The 19,619-nt window shown below is 43.6% G+C and overlaps 1 protein-coding gene across 1 annotated transcript in view; it reads right to left on the reverse strand.

The window, feature by feature from the left end:
• The window catches only part of ANKAR (ankyrin and armadillo repeat containing), a 723,226-nt gene that overhangs the window by 526,440 nt on the left and 177,167 nt on the right, over positions 1-19,619 (reverse strand). Inside the window, exon 7 of the mRNA XM_069225913.1 lies at positions 12,797-13,019. Within this exon, the coding sequence (XP_069082014.1) occupies positions 12,797-13,019 (223 nt within the window). The remainder of the gene's footprint in view (positions 1-12,796; positions 13,020-19,619) is intronic.

Here is a 19,619-nt window from a genome sequence, read left to right on the forward strand (position 1 = left end):
TATCATGTCTGTGGTAGAGCCCACTCCCAAAACTGTTAATGCAACATATGAGAATTTGAACTATAAAAGTTTGAGGGGTCTCTGCCTGGATAGAGGTTTGAGTATAGGTAAGAATCCTACAAAAGAGTTTCACTTTAACATGCTCATTGTAGATGACCAGAACCAGTCTGGCCCATCTCAGGAGAGGTTAGAAAATGGGAAAGCTTCCCAGTCAGACTCAGAGGAGTTCCATGAGGAAGCTGGGGAGGATTCTTACAAAGTCCTGCCCCCTAGCAGGTCACTTAGTGACACTGGTAGTGTTAAAGGGTCCCACACCAGTAGGGCATCTTTCACCCCTAGAGGCCAGGTTACTAGGGTCTAGACAGTTAGGGACAGGTTTACCTCTGAAACTTCCCACATTTCCTCTGTGTCTAAACATTCCCAACCCACCCACCCTGAGGATAACTTGTTAGAAAGGGAACTCAAAAGGCGAGGGTAGAAGAGACCAGACTGAAGCTTAAACAGCAGCAGCTGGCCTTGGATAGGGAATCCCTAGACATAGAGAAGGAAAGACAAGAGGTTGGGGTTAGTTCCCCATGGTGGCAGCAGCAGTATTTCTGATAGCAATCCTGTTAAAGAGCAAGATTCCAGGAATCTGCACAAGATAGTCCCCCCTTACAAGGAGGGGGATGACATTAATAAGTGGTTTGCTGCCCTTGAGAGGGCCTGTATGGTACAGTTGGTCCCTCAAAGGCAGTGGGCTGCTATTTTGTTGCTATCTTTCACTGGAAAGGGTAGGAATAGGCTCCTTACTGTCAGAGAAAGTGATGCCAATAATTACAAAGTTTTGAAAGATGCACTCTTGGATGGATTTGGCTTAACCACTGAACAATACAGGATTAAGTTCAGAGACACCAGAAAAGAGTCTTCTCAAGATTGGACAGATTTTGTGGACTGTTCAGTGAAGGCCTTGGAAGGGTGGTTGCATGGCAGTAAAGTTTCTGACTATGAAAGCATGTATAATCTTATTCTGAGAGAGCATATTCTTAACAATTGTGTGTCTGACTTGTTGCACCAGTACCTAGTGGACTCTGATCTGACCTCTCCCCAAGAATTGGGAAAGAAGGCAGACAAATGGGTCAGAACAAGGGTGAACAGAAAAGTTCATACAGGAGGTGACAAGGATGGCAAGAAGAAAGATGGTGAGAAATCTCAGGATAAGCATGGGGATAAGGGTAAAACTAAAGATCCTTGTTCAAATCCTAAACACTTTTCAGGGGGTGGGGATAAATCAACTTCTTCCTCTTCTTCACAACCCACACACATTAAAAAGCCTTGGTGCTATGTGTGTAAAAATAAAGGCCATAGGCCAGGGGATAAGTCCTGTCCAGGTAAACCCCCTGAGCCTACCACCACTAATACATCAAACTCTAGTGCCCCTAGCAGTAGTGGTAATAGTGGTGGGACTGCTGGCAACAGTCAAAATAAGGGTGTAGTTGGGTTCACTTATGGGTCCATCATAGAAACTGGGGTAGTCAGTCCCAAGACAGTTTCTTTCACACCTGGTGGCATTGGCCTTGCCACACTGGCTGCTTGTCCCCTTACAATGGATAAGTACAGGCAGACAGTTTCAATAAATGGTGTTGAGGCTCAGGCCTACAGGGACACAGGTGCCAGTATCACTTTGGTGACTGAAAACCTAGTGTCTCCTGAACAACACATCATTGGACAACAGTACAAGATTATTGATGTCCATAACTCCACTAAGTTTCTTCCCTTAGCTATAATTCAGTTTAGTTGGGGTGGAGTTAATGGCCCTAAGCAGGTGGTAGTATCACCTAGCTTACCTGTAGACTGTCTCCTATGTAATGACCTAGAGGCCTCAGGGTGGGCTGAGGTAGAGTTTAATACCCATGCAGCCATGCTGGGTATCCCTGAGGAATTGCTTCCTCTCATTTCAGCTGAAATGAAAAAGCAAAGGAGAGAAAAAGGCCTGAAAACTCTGGATCCTTCTCCAACAACAGGTAGAAAGGGCATCAAAGTATCCCCTATCCACCCTACCATTCAGGGTATCATTCCTGTGGTAGGAGAAACCTCTCCTGGGGTGGCACCTGTACCAAGGGATTTATCAGCTGGCACAGCTGTACTCCCTGAGGTGGAAGTACCTCTCTGTGGGATAACTAATATTGGTGATAAAAAGTGCACCATTTTAGTTAACATAGAGCATCCCTCCAACCCTCCCAGAGAAACTTTAGTGCAGCAATCATGCACTGCCTCACAACACTTAGGACAACAGCCCTGCCCTAGTGTGGAGCTCATAGCACAGCATCCCTGCCCTGCTCCAACTCAAGAGAAACAGCAACCTTGTTCTCTCTTACAGCCATATGGACAAAGTTTTTGCCCAGCTATGGCTTTACTGAGACAGCATCCCTGTCTGGCATTCTCATCATTTTCTATAGGTCCAGTGGACAATTCCCACTGCTCTAAACTAAAACATACTAATAGGAACTCTGAAAATATAACTTCACATTGCTGGCTAGCTAAAAAAACTTCAATCAGGGTGGTTTACATCCCCACAGGGAAGTAACCATATAGTGGATGATAAAGGGAGTAACCAATCTATTGCAGAGCTACTCTCTACTTATCACCACTTAGACAATAAAGACTCAACTGGCCAAGGTTAGCCTTATTGTCCTTCGTTTGGGGGGGTTGTGTAGGAAGGTAGTCTCTTTCTAGCCTTGTTACCCCCACTTTTGGCCTGTTTGTGAGTGTATGTCAGGGTGTTTTTACTGTCTCACTGGGATCCTGCTAGCCAGGGCCCAGTGCTCATAGTGAAAACCCTATGTTGTCAGTATGTTTGATATGTGTCACTGGGATCCTGCTAGCCAGGACCCCAGTGCTCATAGGTTTGCGGCCTGTATGTGTTCCCTGTGTGGTGCCTAACTGTATCACTGAGGCTCTGCTAACCAGAACCTCAGTGTTTATGCCCTCTCTGCTTTCTAAAATTGTCACTGCAAGCTAGTGACTAATTTTACCAATTCTCATTGGCACACTGGTACACCCATATAATTCCCTTGTATATGGTACTTAGGTACCCAGGGTATTGGGGTTCCAGGAGATACCTATGGGCTGCAGCATTTCTTTTGCCACCCAAAGAGAGCTCTGACAATTCTTACATGAACTGCCACTGCAGCTTGAGTGAAATAACGTCCACGTTATTTCACAGCCATTTTTCACTGCACATCAGTAACTAATAAGTCACCTATATGTCTAACCCTCACTTGGTGAAGGTTAGGTGCCAAGTTACTTAGTGTGTGGGCACCCTGGCACTAGCCAAGGTGCCCCCACATCGTTCAGGGCAACACGCGTGCACTATACATAGGTCACTACCTATGTATAGCGTCACAATGGTAACTCCGAACATGGCCATGTAACATGTCTAAGATCATGGAATTGTCCCCCCAATACCATTCTGGTATTGGGGGGACAATTCCATGATCCCCCGGGCCTCTAGCACAGAACCCGGGTACTGCCAAACTGCCATTCCGGGGTTTCCACTGCAGCTGCTGCTGCTGCCAACCCCTCAGACAGGATTCTGCCCTCCTGGCGTCTGGGCAGCCCCGGCCCAGGAAGGCAGAACAAAGGATTTCCTCTGAGAGAGGGTGTTACACCCTCTCCCTTTGGAAATAGGTGTGAAGGGCTGGGGAGGATTAGCCTCCCCCAGCCCCTGGAAATGCTTTGATGGGCACAGATGGTGCCCATCTCTGCACAAGCCAGTCTACACCGGTTCAGGGATCCCCCAGCCCTGCTCTGGCGCGAAACTGGACAAAGGAAAGGGGAGTGACCACTCCCCTGACCAGTACCTCCCAGGGGAGGTGCCCAGAGCTCCTCCAGTGTGTCCCAGACCTCTGCCATCTTGGATTCAGAGGTGTTGGGGGCACACTGGACTGCTCTGAGTGGCCAGTGCCAGCAGGTGACATCAGAGACCCCCTCCGATAGGCTCTTACCTTTCTTGGTAGACAAACCTCTTTTCTTGGTAGCCAAACCTCCTTTTCTGGCTATTTAGGGTCTCTCCTGTGGGGTATTCTTCAGATAACGAATGCAAGAGCTCACCAGAGTTCCTCTGCACTTCCCTCTTCGACTTCTTCCAAGGATCGACCGCTGACTGCTCCAGGATGCCTGCAAAACCGCAACAAAGTAGCAAGACGACTACCAGCAACATTGTTGCACCTCATCCTGCCGGCTTTCTCGACTGGTTCCTGGTGGTGCATGCTCTGGGGGCTGTCTGCCTTCACCCTGCACTGGAAGCCAAGAAGAAATCTCCAGTGGGTTGACGGAATCTTCCCCCTGCTAATGCAGGCACCAAACGACTGCATCACCGGTCCTCTAGGTCCCCTCTCCTCCTGACGAGCGTGGTCCCTGGAACACAGGAGCTAGATCCAAGTGACCCTCACAGTCCAGTGATCCTTCAGTCCAAGTTTGGTGGAGGTAAGTCCTTGCCTCCCCACGCTAGACTGCAAACCAGTGTACTGCGTGATTTGCAGCTGCTTCTGCTTCTGTGCACTTCTCCAAGGATTCCTTTGTGCACAGCCTAGCCTGGGTCCCCAGCACTCCGTCCTTCAGTGCTCAACCCTCTGAGTTGGACTCCGATGTCGTGGGACCCTCCTTTTGTGACTCTGGTTACACCAATCTTCTAAGTGCCTGCTCTGGTACTTCTGTGGGTGCTGCCTGCTTCTGTGGGGGCTCTCTGAGTTGCTGACCGCCCCCTCTGTCTCCTCCTCCAAGGAGCGACATTCTGGTCCTTCCTGGTCCCCAGCAGCACCCAAAAACCTCTGCCGCGACCCTTGCAGCTAGCAAGGCTTGTTTGCGGTATTTCTGCATGGAAACACTTCTGCAACATCCAGCACGCCGTGGGACATCTTCCACCAAAGGAGAAGTTCCTAGCCCTTTTCGTTGTTGCAGAATCTTCAGCTTCTTCCACCCGGAGGCAGCCCTTTTGCACCTTCATCCGGGGTTTCCTGGGCTCCTGCCCCCCCCGGACACTATCACGACGCTTGGACTTGGTCCCCTTGCCTTGCAGGTCCTCACGTCCTGGAATCCGTCTTCAGTGTTTTGCTGGTGCTTGTGGTTCTTGCAGAATCCCCCTATCACGACTATTGTGTCCTTTTGAGGTAGTAGGGGAACTTTACTCCTACTTTTCAGGGTCTTGAGGTGGGTTATCTTAGACACCCTGACTGTTTTCTTACAGTCCCAGCGACCCTCTACAAGCTCCCATAGGTCTGGGATCCATTCGTGATTCGCATTCCACTTTTGGAGTATATGGTTTGTGTTGCCCCTAGACCTATGTTCACCTATTGCATCCTATTGTGATTCTACATTGTTTGCACTACTTTTCTTACTGTTACTTACCTGTTTTGGGTTTGTGTACATATAACTTGTGTATATTACTTACCTTCTAACTGAGGGTACTCACTGAGATACTTGTGGCATATTGTCATAAAAATAAAGTACCTTTATTTGGAGTAACTCTGAGTATTGTGTTTTCTTATGATATTGTGCTATATGATATAAGTGGTATAGTAAGAGCTTTGCATGTCTCCTAGTTCAGCCTAAGCTGCTTTGCCATAACTACCTTCTATCAGCCTAAGCTGCTAGGAACACCTCTATTCTACTAATAAGGGATAACTGGACCTGGCACAGGGTGTAAGTACCACATGGTACCCACTATAAGCCAGGCCAGCCTCCTACAACCACCAGGCCCTTATTTTAGCTTGGAGTCACTTTTTCAGCCTTGCCCAATCAATAAATAACTTGTCCTTCTGGACAATTTCTGGTATATTTATATTTTGAGGTATATTATTTTTAACATTCCAGAGAGAAGTAGACGTTTTTTTTAATTTATGTTCTCTTTTTTGTCAGAGTTTTTAAATTCCTCTTCAGCCTGAGTCACCTGGTGACTTGATAGCAGTTGAGCTAAGGGTAAACATCAAGAGATGTGCAACTTCTAGCTTATTCTCAGCACTCAGATGCACGTGTACTAAAAGAGTTACTTAGAGTCTGGGCCAATCTGTAATAACATCTCCAGGCTAGAGAAGATAAAAAGCCTTTCATGAGTGATGTGTGAGTTGTGTTCCTGGCTCCCCAAGCAGCTCAACTCACTTACTAGGTTCAATGATGCTTTCTGCAGAGTCTAGCAAAAGCACATTTGTTGCTTCCTCCTCACCATGGCCTTCTTTGTCTTTGTTCCTGTCTGCTCGACATGCTCAAGTAAAAGCAGCTAACTTCTTCAGCAAAACTCAGTACCTGTTAACATTGTATTCAGTTTTGCATGATGCTGCATAGTTGGTGGGATTCCTCAGTTAACAAGGCTAGTGAACTGGTAACAAAATATTGGTAGCCTGAAAGATGGTAAAGCTACTGGAAAACACTGTAGCCGAAATGCTCATGGACCATAAAGCCATGGAAACAAACTCTTTCTTGCTGGAAAGGTATTTTACAGAGTGAAATAGGAATTCAGGGAGGGTAACAACTCTGATAATTGCCTTCACTTTGCAAAGCTTGAAAGAAGTCAGCCAGGACAAATGCCAACTGTTTGTGCATCGAGACACAAAGCACATGTGGCAGCCATGGACCACTGTTGATGGTGGAAGGCGTAGCTCACCTAACACCCTCAGGGATGTCAGTCTGGCATTCCCAGTAATTTGTACACCCCTTTTGTATTACTAGGTACCTACCCAGTAAAGTACCCTCATTATTTTTTTTTAAATGGATGGGGTTGCAAATGGGAACATACTAAGGCAGTTGCCCACTATCGCCACACAATTTGGAGCTTTGAAGCCAGCCTGGGTAAATGAAAATTGTACTTGGCCTAAAAAGAAATCCGACAATTTACAATTAGGTTGGTGTATAAACTATATGGTCATTTTATGATCAAATTCATTAATAAATACAAAACATTGGGAAGAATGATAATTTTGTTGGTGTTTATTTAATAGATGCTCAAATTCAGGTTTGATTGAACAGGGTTCCTTTTGGTGCAGTATGCGTTGCAATGACTGATCTATTTCATCCGTTTGACATTCCAAATTTCAAAATCAATTTTGAAAGTGCCTCTTAAATTTGGTGTTTTACTTGAATTATTCCAGGTTATCTTGCTAGGTTGAAACCCCCCTCCCAACCCTTATAACTTTTCAGGATCTCATCAAAGTTGATGAGATCCTGAGAAGCTAGAAAAACTAAGCTGTACCTACGTCAAACAGCAACTTAACACCTGCATCTACTACCGGCCTATTATGACTAAAGTTCACATTCACATATTTTAAACAGGAACTGTCTGTTTCCAGAGGTTAAAGTGCCATAGCAAACAAGAGGAAGAAGGTGGGTACTCCATGTCTTAGTTCCTAAGCAATTCAGATAGATCACTGAAGAAATGGAGGACACAGAATCATAGTGTTCCTCTGATGTGACCAATATGATGGAGTATCCTGTCTGCCAAACTGATGGTCTTTCTGCCTCATTTAGGGTTGGGAGGACTGTCAGCTTTGCACCGACAGTGCCCCTGTTAACTCCATCAACGAAAAGCTTCCTCTGACAACCTGATGGAGCAGTGGAAGGGGATTAAACAGCCCACCCTATTTAGAGTGAATATTGTGATGTCCATTTTTTCTGTCCCTTACCGCCAGGCACACTATATCTATAAATTACTTATAACCTATTTGATTTTCTGTACAGATGATATTATAGAAACATAATACCATCACCAAAACTTAGTGTCATGCTTCATCACTGGACGAATCCTCATCCCAGATGCACCTTTACGGTGCATTTTTCTTTAAGAGGTTTTCTGTTATTTATTTCTGTCTCTCGTTGACCTTTCCTCCCACATGTACTCATTTTGCATCTAGTGCCATGATTAAAATTATGCTGTGGTTGGTGCCATAACTTTTTAACCCTTACTACCAACAACAGTAAAAGAAAAGGCTATGTTGGAACATTATTTATTGGTTTAAAAAGGATTGACATTAATTGGGACATTATTTATTGGTTTAAAAAGAATTGACCTGTTTCAGTCAAGGTTTCGATCAGCTGTCATAGATGTTGTTTTAGACTAACGGCCTTCCTATCCTTTCTCTAAAACAACTTTAAGGTGTATCCTAATTCTTTCTATGTGTGCATGTAAGGATTGTGTATATATCTGATTCCAGGATTTGTCCGGTGTTAGTGTTAGATTTTGTGGATTCACCAAACCCAGGATATGGAACTACTTCTTAGAAGGGGAAAAGAGGGTTATGTTGGAACACAAAACACTAAGATAAATTGCTCACTGTTAGGTTAATGGCTCATATGATCAGGGCCCAGCTCCTTAATCTTTTGCGGCAAACATTTACAGATCCTAAAGGCAATAACTAGGGTAAGCCTTTTCGAGCTACTGTCTGAATAGCAATACTGAAACAACTGGTACATAAGCTTGGCCACAGAAGAATGGGGAGGGAAGAAGGAGAAACAAACTCCTTAGTTGCTTATGTTCTTAAGGTGAGAGATCTTCTATACAGCATTCATTATGTGGCAACTGACAACCTAGGATATGCCAAAAGGGAACAAGAAAAGCAATATTAGAAAGAAAGCCAAAGTATGAACTCTGTTAAATGTGAGAGACAGGGTATGAATTGATCTGCCCTATTTGGAAAAAAACTTTGCTCCAAGCTGTGGCCTTTCAAAGTTCTGAAAGTCACTGGAACTGTTTCATATAAACTAAAATAGCTCAATCCTAAATCCATAATTCAGATGTATCATATTAGTATGCTAAAAACATGGGAGGACCCCAGTAATGAATGTCTTACCGGCTTGTCTACAGAGACCAATCACACCTGTGACAACATGTTTCCCATTTGAGATGCAGGTTCCTATTAATGTGTGAAAGAAACACTTGTCTCAAAAAGAGAAAATGAAGATCTTACGAAACTAGCAGAGAAAGAGGTTGAGGTGTTCTCTTCTCTACTGTGCTGAACATCCTTGATTGAGCAACAGTTTGGTATTCATCAAAGTCCCAGTATGAACTAATCATATCTCAGAAACAAGAAGACGGCTTTGGAGAATGAAATGGAATAAATGATGGCTATGGATTTTTCACACTTTTAAAAACTAACTAGCCTTCCATGTTATCTATAGATGGGTGGCTCAATCTGCTACTGCATTGACTTCAGACAAATAAATCAAGGTACACCCTGTGCCTAGGATGGATGAACTCATCAAGAAATTAGGATCCACAGTATACATAAATGCTCTCAATCTCAGAAAGGATTACTGGCAGGTACCCTTGGGACAATCATAAGATTGTGTTCTTGACTCGAAAAGGATTATATCAGTTAGGGGATTGTATTGAGTGTTATACCCTTTGGTCTCCATGGGTTGACAGCAACATTTGATTGCAATTGATAAACCAATAATGTAGACTATTCAGAGCCTTTTCATCTGCTTGTCTTAATGATATCATTGTCTGTAGCCCCTCCTAGTGTGACCACATTAAATATCTGAACAAACTATTAACTTATTTTAAGTGCAGCTGACCTCACTGTTAACTCTTTTAAATGAGTGACAGCCGCCACACAAGTCTGACCAAGGTATATACCTAAGACAATGGTATGATCCATCCCCAGCAAGAAAACATTTAGAAGAATACCCAACCTACCACCAAATTAGATAATTTCTGGGGCTGTGGGATACTACAGGTGATTTATTTCTTCAGTCTCAGATTGAGCTCCACGCCTTCCATCTGCTTTGAAAAAGAAAGCTCTTACAAATATTAGGGTACCAAATATGAGGCGGCTTTCACAGACCTAAAAAGGGCTTCATCTTTTAACCAGTACTCTGTTGTGCAGTTTAGACTCTGATTTACAGTTTGGGTGGATGGTTTACAAATGTGACTGCTATTTTGTCCACCTTTTTACAAGTGCCTTAGGATGTAATGCACTTTTAATAAGGCGGACAGACTATCTGTGACATTTGTGATCGAGTAACCCACCCACCAAACTCTAAATCAGGTCCTTAGTCTTCCCCATTTGCTCCAGACAGATACATCTGCCATCGCATTGGATGCTGTACCCTAACATTTTCCAGAAGTCTCTTTGCTATATATTGCCAATAGAAAGTAGGTTCTCCATAAACTGCCTTACCCTTCTGTGGAGATGAAGTGTTTGATTATTACATGGGCAGTTGACTCCCTTCGATATTATCTTTTGGGTGGCACATAATCATCCGAACAAGCCTAGCTCTGCATGTTTAATTTGCCTCCCATAAGAATTGCAATACAGGTTTTGTGATGTTTTCCCACCTAACACCCCCCTTTTCCTTATCTTTTGAAAATAAAGGTTTGTCCCCAACATCTGGCCTGTTTGGAGCATATATCATCCTGCATTCACAATGTAGGCTGCCGACAGGTCCTACTTACTGTCTAGACTTACACAGTTGCTGGGTAGAATGGTAAGCTGGGGTGCTACTACATCCATAAACTGTAACCTTGTAACCTCCTAGCTTCCATGGTTAATTTGATGGTGTTTCCGGTTTCAGAGCTGGTTCTTTGGAGGAGAAAGGTGAGGGGGCTGGCAGTAAGTGCCTTGATAAACAATTTTACTGTTAGGTTCAGTGCTCCTGCGAAAAGTGCACAGCTGCTTTACCCCTTCATGGTGGGATTAAACAACAGGTAAATACAGGCATCAGGTGTATTCGAAATGGCCATACCTAAGCATACGCAGAATTCAGATATACATAAGAGCATTTTTAGGGAAGGATGGCACAGGTAATAATTCTAAAGAAAATATTTGACTGCTGATGGAAACTTTGGCTGAAGCATGTCAACAATTTCTGAACGGAAAATAGGGTTCTACCATGCCCTTTGTTGTATTAATCCTGTAGGTAGTGGGGGTTTAAATAAAACATTATGGTAGCTAGCACAATACAATTGTAATTATGACTCTAGGTGCATAATAAACACACATAAAAAAAATAAAGCTCACCTTAAACTTGCATCTCAGGTGAGAAGGTTGCCAATGATGAAGTATGCCACCAAGTGTGGTTGAGGACACAACGTCATTTGAAGTCACATAAGTCATTTAATTAACAAACCCAGTGTGGTGACTGTTCCTTTTCAGAATTACTGAGGTCCCCGCTCTTTGAATTTTATTGATTTCATTTTGAGAGCTTTCATTACACCCGCATGTGAGACAGTCCAGAAGTTGTATGGGCCAGACTCTATGGAAGGAGTCGCTAACACTGACTTCTGAGGACAAGGGAACAGTGTCTTTAGAAGAGATAGAGAGGAGGGAAATGGGCCTCACACATTCTTTGTACTTTCAAAGACCTTCCAAAACTCCAAATCAACATCCAGGTTTTCCTGCAAGAATTAAACAATGTCCCCTTAAGAAGAAGGTTGGGGAATATATAAAAGAGAAGGAGCCTAGAAGTGAATACCAGTGCAAAACACTTATCAGGACCGAAAGTTTAGGGAAAAGCGAACATCAATTATAGGACAGCCCAATTGCAACCAGTGGTAGTTACAATGGTAGGGATCAACACGGGGACACCACCCGTTTAAAAAACACCATCTGACCAGTATGCAAGAAGCAGAAGACCTGGTAGGATGTGTTCCGATTGACCCTTCTCTTGCCAGGGAGGTGGGGAGAGCGCCTCTGAATAACAGCAAACAGTGTCAATGCTAATCAGATATTTTTACATTATTATTTTACACTTTTAACATTGCTAGTAGTTTTTATTGTTGGCTTCGCCAATAGCAGCAGATTTTAAAATTAATCTAGCATTGGCAATGCTAATAGTGGCTACAAGCATGGTGCAGGGGAGGGTTGCCAGGGAACAAAGACAATAGTAACAAGCATTTGCAATGCAATGGGTCTCATGTTTGTTTGAGTTAAAGCTATTAGCGTTGTAAATTCCTAACTGGAAATTTCTTGCCACATAAATTGACAATGAAAAGTAAAACAGTTGACAAAAGCCAACCACAAAGCCCAATATGCAAACACAGTAGGCCCCAGCAAGGGTTTAGAAGGTGCTCCTGGGCAGGTCGGGGAAAAGACAAAAAAATTGTTTTCCTTCTTTTTCTCCAAGCAACGGGGAGGATGAGGAGGGAATATAGATTTAAAATGCATAGAGATGGGTAATGGTTATCAGAGAGAGACTGCAGAAGTCAGGCATTGGAGGAACGAGGGAGAGTGAGCAGTTCTCAGTCACAGAGGCACAAATGGAGAGTGGGAAGAGAGAAATGTGGAGGGGGCTGGGAGAGAGAAGCAAAGAATGCGAGCACATCGTGGCTGCGGAGAAAATAAGACAAACGAGCAGAACACGTATTCCAACGTCGCGATAATAGTACCACGGTTCAAAATGCAATGTGCATACCTCATTTTCCTATATTTACAATTGCGGCCAAGCAGACTGAAGCGTTAACAAAAAAAGGCCACAGCACCCTGGAGTATTTCTCAGTACTGGAAGTATTAAGAATGTGAAGTGCCAAAATCTTGAAATACGGCAACCGAGATATCTAAAGACTGGGAAGAGAAGGTAAAATCTAAAGGACAGAGGAGAAAGGTTTGTGAAACATCCCCATGAGTCTATGAACATCAGTAGATGCACGGAGTAAGCTTTCTATGTGCAGCTCAAACTGCAGGCAACACAGATATCTTCACCAAGACACGCAGACGATGTAGCTGATTTCCAGGCAGGATGGACCATGACCCCAACAAACTATTTTTAACTCTCAACCCGCCCGCCGCCTCCAGTCCCTATGGTGTTAGAACTCTAAAACACGTACCATGATCTGTAGAATGATAAATGCGTCTCTGATTCAGACTCAGTCCTGCCCTTGCCAGCTGTACGATAATTGGTGCATGGTTGTGCAGGGCAGCACGGTGAATTAGCGCATAACCAGATTCATCAGTGAAGCCCAAGTTAGCAGCTGGAATCTTACGGCAGCAAGTATGGAAAATCGCAGAAAGTCCTTTCTCAGCCGCTGATCTCAGCCCATAATTTACACTCTGAAAACAATCAAGCACGTTTGATTAACAAGAGAACTAGTCCGAGCATTGTCACATCAAATGCTATATTTAATATATCAAGCTACAACTAAATTTTCTCATTTCCCTATACTTTTCTACAACGGCCTCCGTTACAAATATATATTACATTGAAGACACGTGTACTATTCCATTATCTAAACATTTTAAGAAACCTTTATTCAATTTGATTTAGTAAAAAAAGACACCTGAAAGCCTGCCTTAATAATGTGAAATCCAGTAGATGAATAAAGAAAACAGCTAAGGCAAGGAAATTTGCTAATACTCTTCAGATACGTTTTTTTTTTAAATACAGCGGATACCCCCAGAAGAGGCAGTTCATGAATCTTGCAATGGGCACTGGAGTAAAAAGTTATGAGCTTTCACTTCTTATCCGGACAGATTCAAGATCTGGTCTGGCCTTATTAGATCTGGCCAGCTTCATATTTTCCAAAAATACCATGTAGCTGGAATCATTTTATACGTTTTCTAAACTAGGAGACATCTTGCTGGAGGCCTCGAGTCTTCTGCACTTGATGGACCATGTGGCGGTCCTGTTTGTTAATAATTTAAGCATCAGGCAACCGCTGACCCCCACTTTGAGCTCTTCACCGGTGCATTCTTAGTTTAAAGTTATCCAATCAAATTTTTCCACAGCGCAGCAACAGAAGCTGTGAGGATTGAATGATGATGTAATTAAAACGTCAACTTAGTAAGTGGAAAAAAGTTTCTAAAAAGTGTACAAGGCAAGGTGCTTTCTGGCTCACCTCAGAGCTTTGTGAGAAAAAATCTCTGAAAAATCTGAAAGTGGTTTACCTAAAAATGCATTGATCTAAGCAGCAAGGAGGGAGTTGGGAACTGTATCCTGCAGTGCTCTCGTGAATGAAAGAGCCTTACACATTTATTTTTTGACTAAAAACAAAGTTCCCTGTGACAAACTATCAGTTCTAATCTTACCATAGTAATGTCAATCTTCCCCAGCAAGAGGAACCCTGTGACAGAGAAGCTGAAGTGTCCGGGAGTCCCTGATATGTGCCCGGAGGTAGGCGAAGCAAGCCAAATTAGTCGCATAAAGTGTACCCTCATGAAATGTGCTGTTGAATCTAGCTGGAGAGAGGATATTCAATATCTCAAGAAAAAAGAGCTCAGATATTCTTTTTCTCACTTCCCAGGAGAGTATGGACCCTTTCCTGTTCCTATACAAATCCCGGATACGTTTTTGCAAAACAAAATTTTATGGCTGAGGTTTGGAATCAACCCGGGATGGCAGATGCAAAGGCTAAAAATAAGAATTGCTGAGATCCAAGGGCAGTGTCCCTGTAAGCGGGGTAGAAAGCACTCAATGACCCACCTATTGATGGACTGTGTGTTCTTCCTCGAGGAAAGGAAAAAGATTCTCTGACAGGTTTAAAAAAAAAAATAGGATACAGTCGCAAGAAATGGGCATATCTTTGTTAAGCAGCCTTAGGTTCCAGAATGTAGTCATTGCCATTGGTCTATTCCTGCGTAACATTTTAGCAGCTTGTGCTAGACTGTCTACCGTTTTAGATCCCCCTCAGGTCGGTAGTGATTTATTCTTTCCAGGTAGTCTGATGATGATCATAGTAGGAGGATTTCCTGTTTAGGACACGAGTCATGAGATAGGAAATCTGGCACCCTCATGGATGTTGGCTAAACGGGACCCTGGGGATTGTGATGGTTTAGTCTTGGACATTACACTTTACAATGTTTTAGTGGGCAAAATGAGCTGCACGTCGCTAGTCAATTTGTCACTTTTTTCAAATGTTTTAATAGGTATATGATAGTGGGCTGCTAACCGTTTACTGAGATTTAGTAAAAGAAATTCTAAATTTTATACCATTTTTTAATTAATTTGGTCGATGGTATGTTGGTGGAATTGATTCAATTAAGTGCTATGTATTGCTGATTGTATATATTTGTAATTGTGTATGTTAATGAACAGGGAAAATGTGAAATATTTCTGTAAGAATGTAGTTCTGGGAAATAAAGAATTTTGACTGACTGGCTGATAGTAAGTGACCCAGAACACTTGACTCCTCAAAGAAATTAGAATATTGGGCTAAATTCAAAATTAGGAAAATAAAATAAAACTATCCATGGCCACTACTACTCTATACACATTAGTGCAGCAGGCAACATTCCTACCAATATTTCTAAAGCCATATTTACTAATAACTCAAAACCTTCAGCCCCTAATTCTGGTGAATTCTGGTGAAAGACTATTCCCACCGTTCGTTTCTATGGCATGACCTTTCTGACGTATACAGCACTGATATTCTTCTATTGTTCTATACACTTAGACTTCTGATGTTAATCATTTTTCAAAAGCACCCGAACTCTCTAAATGAACTAATTTGAAAGCCTTTTCTACTTTGTAACTGCTTATACTATGGACAAGCTCAGTCCATAGTTCCACACATTTTTTCCACAACATCAAGGAGGGACTTCTCAAAGCCATCAGTATGGAGAGCCTCACCTTAAAATGGCTAAATGTTCTTCCCTGAGCCTTATCCTTTTCTTACAACTATTTAACAAAATCGGCACATTTGGTTTGTTGGTTTCTGCCTTTACACCTACACAGGCTATAAGCAACTTTGATGTCCAATTGGTTGGTCATCAACACAGGTTTTAGAATTACTGCAACAGTCATTACCAGGACAACCTGTAACACATTAAAGTTAATGGCAATACAGTTGAAGGCCTTTTTGTGGGATACCCACCTAAATTCTGGTCTGACTCCTGGTGGCCTATCTCCTTGGGTATAGCCCCAGTTCTTTTGGCATCAATTTAGAGCCTAGGTACATTAAGAACAAATGATTGTCGCTGAAGAGCTATGACATCCCTGATTGATTATAATTCAAAACCTTGAACAAAATGTTTGCCCCATCTCGAACTGATGATATAAGGTACAGTTGCCTACTGGTTAAGATTATGAGAATGCTCCTTATCTAGGCTTGCTTAAATACATTAAGTACAAGCTAAAACTCATCCAGAACTCAGTTACTCACTTAGTTCTACACTTCCCATGTCATGATCATGCTTTGGTCCACCTCTCTAGGCTTTATTGGTTTCTGGTACACAAAGAAGTGGGTATGCATCTAGCCAAAAGCCAGGCTTGATGCGAGCTCTTTGTTTCTACAGGATAATCTATGCAGATGTTCTATGATTTATCCCATATTAGAACATTGCAATGCTGGGGGCTCCATTGAAAACAATGGAGTGCTGCAGGCTTTTACTGGCCGATAAAAGCCCGCAGCGCCAACATTCCAATGTTCGCTTTGTTCACAACAACAGCTGTGAACAAAGCCTCACGGAGCCCGAGGGGATTTTAATCCCCTCGGGCTCCGTGATTTATTTTTATTTTTTAATAGAACATTCTGCCCTGTGTGGCAGAATGTTCTAATAGCCTTAGAACCCGCCGTAGCGGGCTCTACCGGCTAATAAAGTCCCTCTCCCTTGTTAAATGCCCTCGGCTTCAGCTCGGGCATTTAACACGGGAAGCGGGCCTTTAATTGCCGGTAGAGCCCGCTACGGCAGGTTCTAAGGCTATATTAGAACATTGGAACGCTGGCAGCTCCATTGAAAACAATGGAGTGCTCCGGGCTTTTACCTGCCGCTAAAAGCCCGCAGCGCCAACATTCCAATGTTCTCTTTGTTCACAGCAACAGCTGTGAACAAAGCCTCACGGAGCCCGAGGGGATTTTAATCCCCTCGGGCTTCGTGAGGAATTTGTTTTATTTAATAGAACATTCTGCCCTGAGTGGCAGAATGTCCTAATAGCCTTAGAACACGCCGTAGCGGGCTCTACCAGCTATTAAAGGCCCTCTTCCTTGTTAAATGCCCTCGCCTTCAGCTCGGGCATTTAACGCGGGAGCAGGCCTTTAATAGCCGGTAGAGCCCGCTACGGCGTGTTCTAAGGCTATATAATCTACCTCTTATAATCTTATGTTGGTCCCTATTTATTTATTTATGGATGGTTTTTGGAAGGTCCTGCACTCCTTATAAAAGCACTAGGGGAAGGGGCAGGAGGATACAAACATGTTGGCACAACAATGCTCTAAATGTCCAATAATAATCAATTAAAATAGCCCACAGGTCTGCAGCAACAAGACTACCTCATTGACAGTATCAGGTGATGTTTTAGTAACGGTAGGTAAATTGGAATAATTTTGTAGGATACATTGTTCTTAGCCATCGGGCCAACTAAAAATGAATTAGGACTTGGCTGGGTATCGCAGATTAATTTCGTTTTTAGATGAACAGAAAATACATGTTTTCAGATTTTTTGGCTGAATTTCAAGGGTTAACTGTCTAAGAGCCTCAAAGAATGTATTCCAGAGAGTTAACCTTTGTATATAGAAGGTTCTTCACCCATATATTTAGATTTCATAAAAATGAATCAATACTCTGAAATCATACAGCCTGCATAGACTACACTCGCACGGCTGAGTGGGGATTATCAAAGATAATAAAATGTGGAGCCTCAGTGTTTGGTCTAACCAAGTGAGTGTGGATTTGATTCCAAGAGAGCAGAAGGAGGTAAAATCCAAGTGGCACTGGTGTCCTTGCTTGAAAAGCCAGGGCAGAGGAAAAACCTTCACACGCAAAGGTTTTGGGTGCTAGTGGCCCCGAACGGAGCTGTTGTCGTGACTGCAATCTGCTCATGGCTGTATGCCATACTGATGGCCATCAATGAATCATATGAAGCTTTGGTATTTAAGATTGACAAGATTGTCATGGACATCAGCCTCGTTACGGTGGATCAACAAAAGCTATTTCCCACATTAAAATTAACTAAATTTGGAGTTCCTGGGCAGGAGCTGGTGTCCCTATTATCCCCATTATCTATCAGCTGTTCGTTTTTTTACCATGAAGAACTTCTTTGTACCCTCATGAGGGAAGACGTAATCCTCCATAATCTGGTTAGAGACCATAGGGGGCAATCTTAGAAATAAAGCTGCACTACTAAGTTTGTAGGAGGGGAGTTCCCCCTGTTTTCTTTTGCCACAAACTGCTTTGGACCTGGTTGCCCTGGTTGCACAGGTTTTTAGCGGTAGGGAACTTCTTGTGCACATTTTGACTACTAAGTGACTGCTTGATGCTGGATAGTGTTACTCAAGTGATCTGTAATCAGGTGGCCAAATGGTGAGATCATCAGGAGACCAGAAGGTCCTCTGAAACTGAATCTGCTCCGCCGATTGGGTCTACTAATTTTACCTCCTGTTGAAGTGAGCTGCAATGAACCTGTCTCATACTAGCTCACGTCACTCTACTGAGGTCAGTCTGTTGAATTCAAAGGTGGAGTGCTTTGCAGTGTTCTGGTTCAGAGGTGGGGTGGTCAGGGTAGCTGGGAAGTCCAGTGGCTGAGCTTGCAGAGGAGGGGAGGAAGTAGCTATGATGAAGGCGGGCCACCACCAACCCGAGCAAGCTACACTGGCTTAATGCTGGCAGCTTCCACTCGGGAGCCCACCAGTGCCTAGCACTTGCTGGAACCACAAACCTCACAGCACTGACGCTCTTCCTCTGGGCTCCTATTAACCTACTCGTTTCAAAACCAGGCAATGAGGTAGGCTTGGAGTGCAATGAATAAGGGCAGGCAAACAACTGAGTGGGCGAGCAGGTGGATGGGCGGGCTGGGTCAGGGCTGGTCACAGACAGGAGGCAAGTGATGGGTTGGGGTGGGTAGCAGGTGGACAGGGAGGGGCAACCACGATCTCACAACCCAGCTCACCTCTTTAACGGCACCTGGAGCCTGGGCATGGGCTCCAGAACTGGGTACAAAGGCAGATATTACATGGCTGGACGCTGGGCAGCTGGGGATCTATTGCCGGCTCAGGTCTCCTGGCTCCAGCTCCTGGTCTTGGTGCCCTGCTTCTGCTGTCGGCACACACAGGCTGACTTAGGCCCCCAAAACCTCCTCACACTGTGTTCTGGAGCAACAAGCAATGTTGCTCAGCTTCTCTGTGGGTCACTCCACCCTGTCTCCTCACGTTCTCCTCCTACTCTTAACTACAAAGGTCATGACTGTCTGCTGCAACTGTCACACCAAATGGCTCAAACACAGTGCACAATGGTAAGATACTTTTGTTTTTGTGTTGGTGCAACAGCAACAAAATCTATTTCTTGTCAAATATATGCTTAGCTCTCGGTGCCTGTTTAAATTGAAATTACTCAATATCTTTTCATAATTCTTTACAGAACGTGACACAGTGAGAAGATGGAGTAGAGGGCAGCAGAATACCAAATAGCTGTGAAGAACACACACTGGGAAACTGGTGTTTCTTCTTCTACACTGTAGAAGATGAAAACATTAACTAAGATCATAGCACCTACGCAGATCGACTAAAGAACAGGCATCCGCCAAATGTTTGGAATTGGAACAAATCGCCTCTTGGCAATCTGCCTCATATGCTGCCTGAACAGATCTATGTCTCCATAGATGAAGTCAGAGTTTAAAACAATGATGGAAAGCCTACCCCAAAGTTTTGAAGGAATCACAGCCTGAAGGAAGAAAGGCACAGGAGTCAAAGAAACATGCACGTTTCCCTCCACTCATTTCTC

Source organism: Pleurodeles waltl, chromosome 3_1 (assembly GCF_031143425.1).
Source record: "Pleurodeles waltl isolate 20211129_DDA chromosome 3_1, aPleWal1.hap1.20221129, whole genome shotgun sequence".
In the NCBI taxonomy this organism is placed as follows: Eukaryota; Metazoa; Chordata; class Amphibia; order Caudata; family Salamandridae; genus Pleurodeles; species Pleurodeles waltl.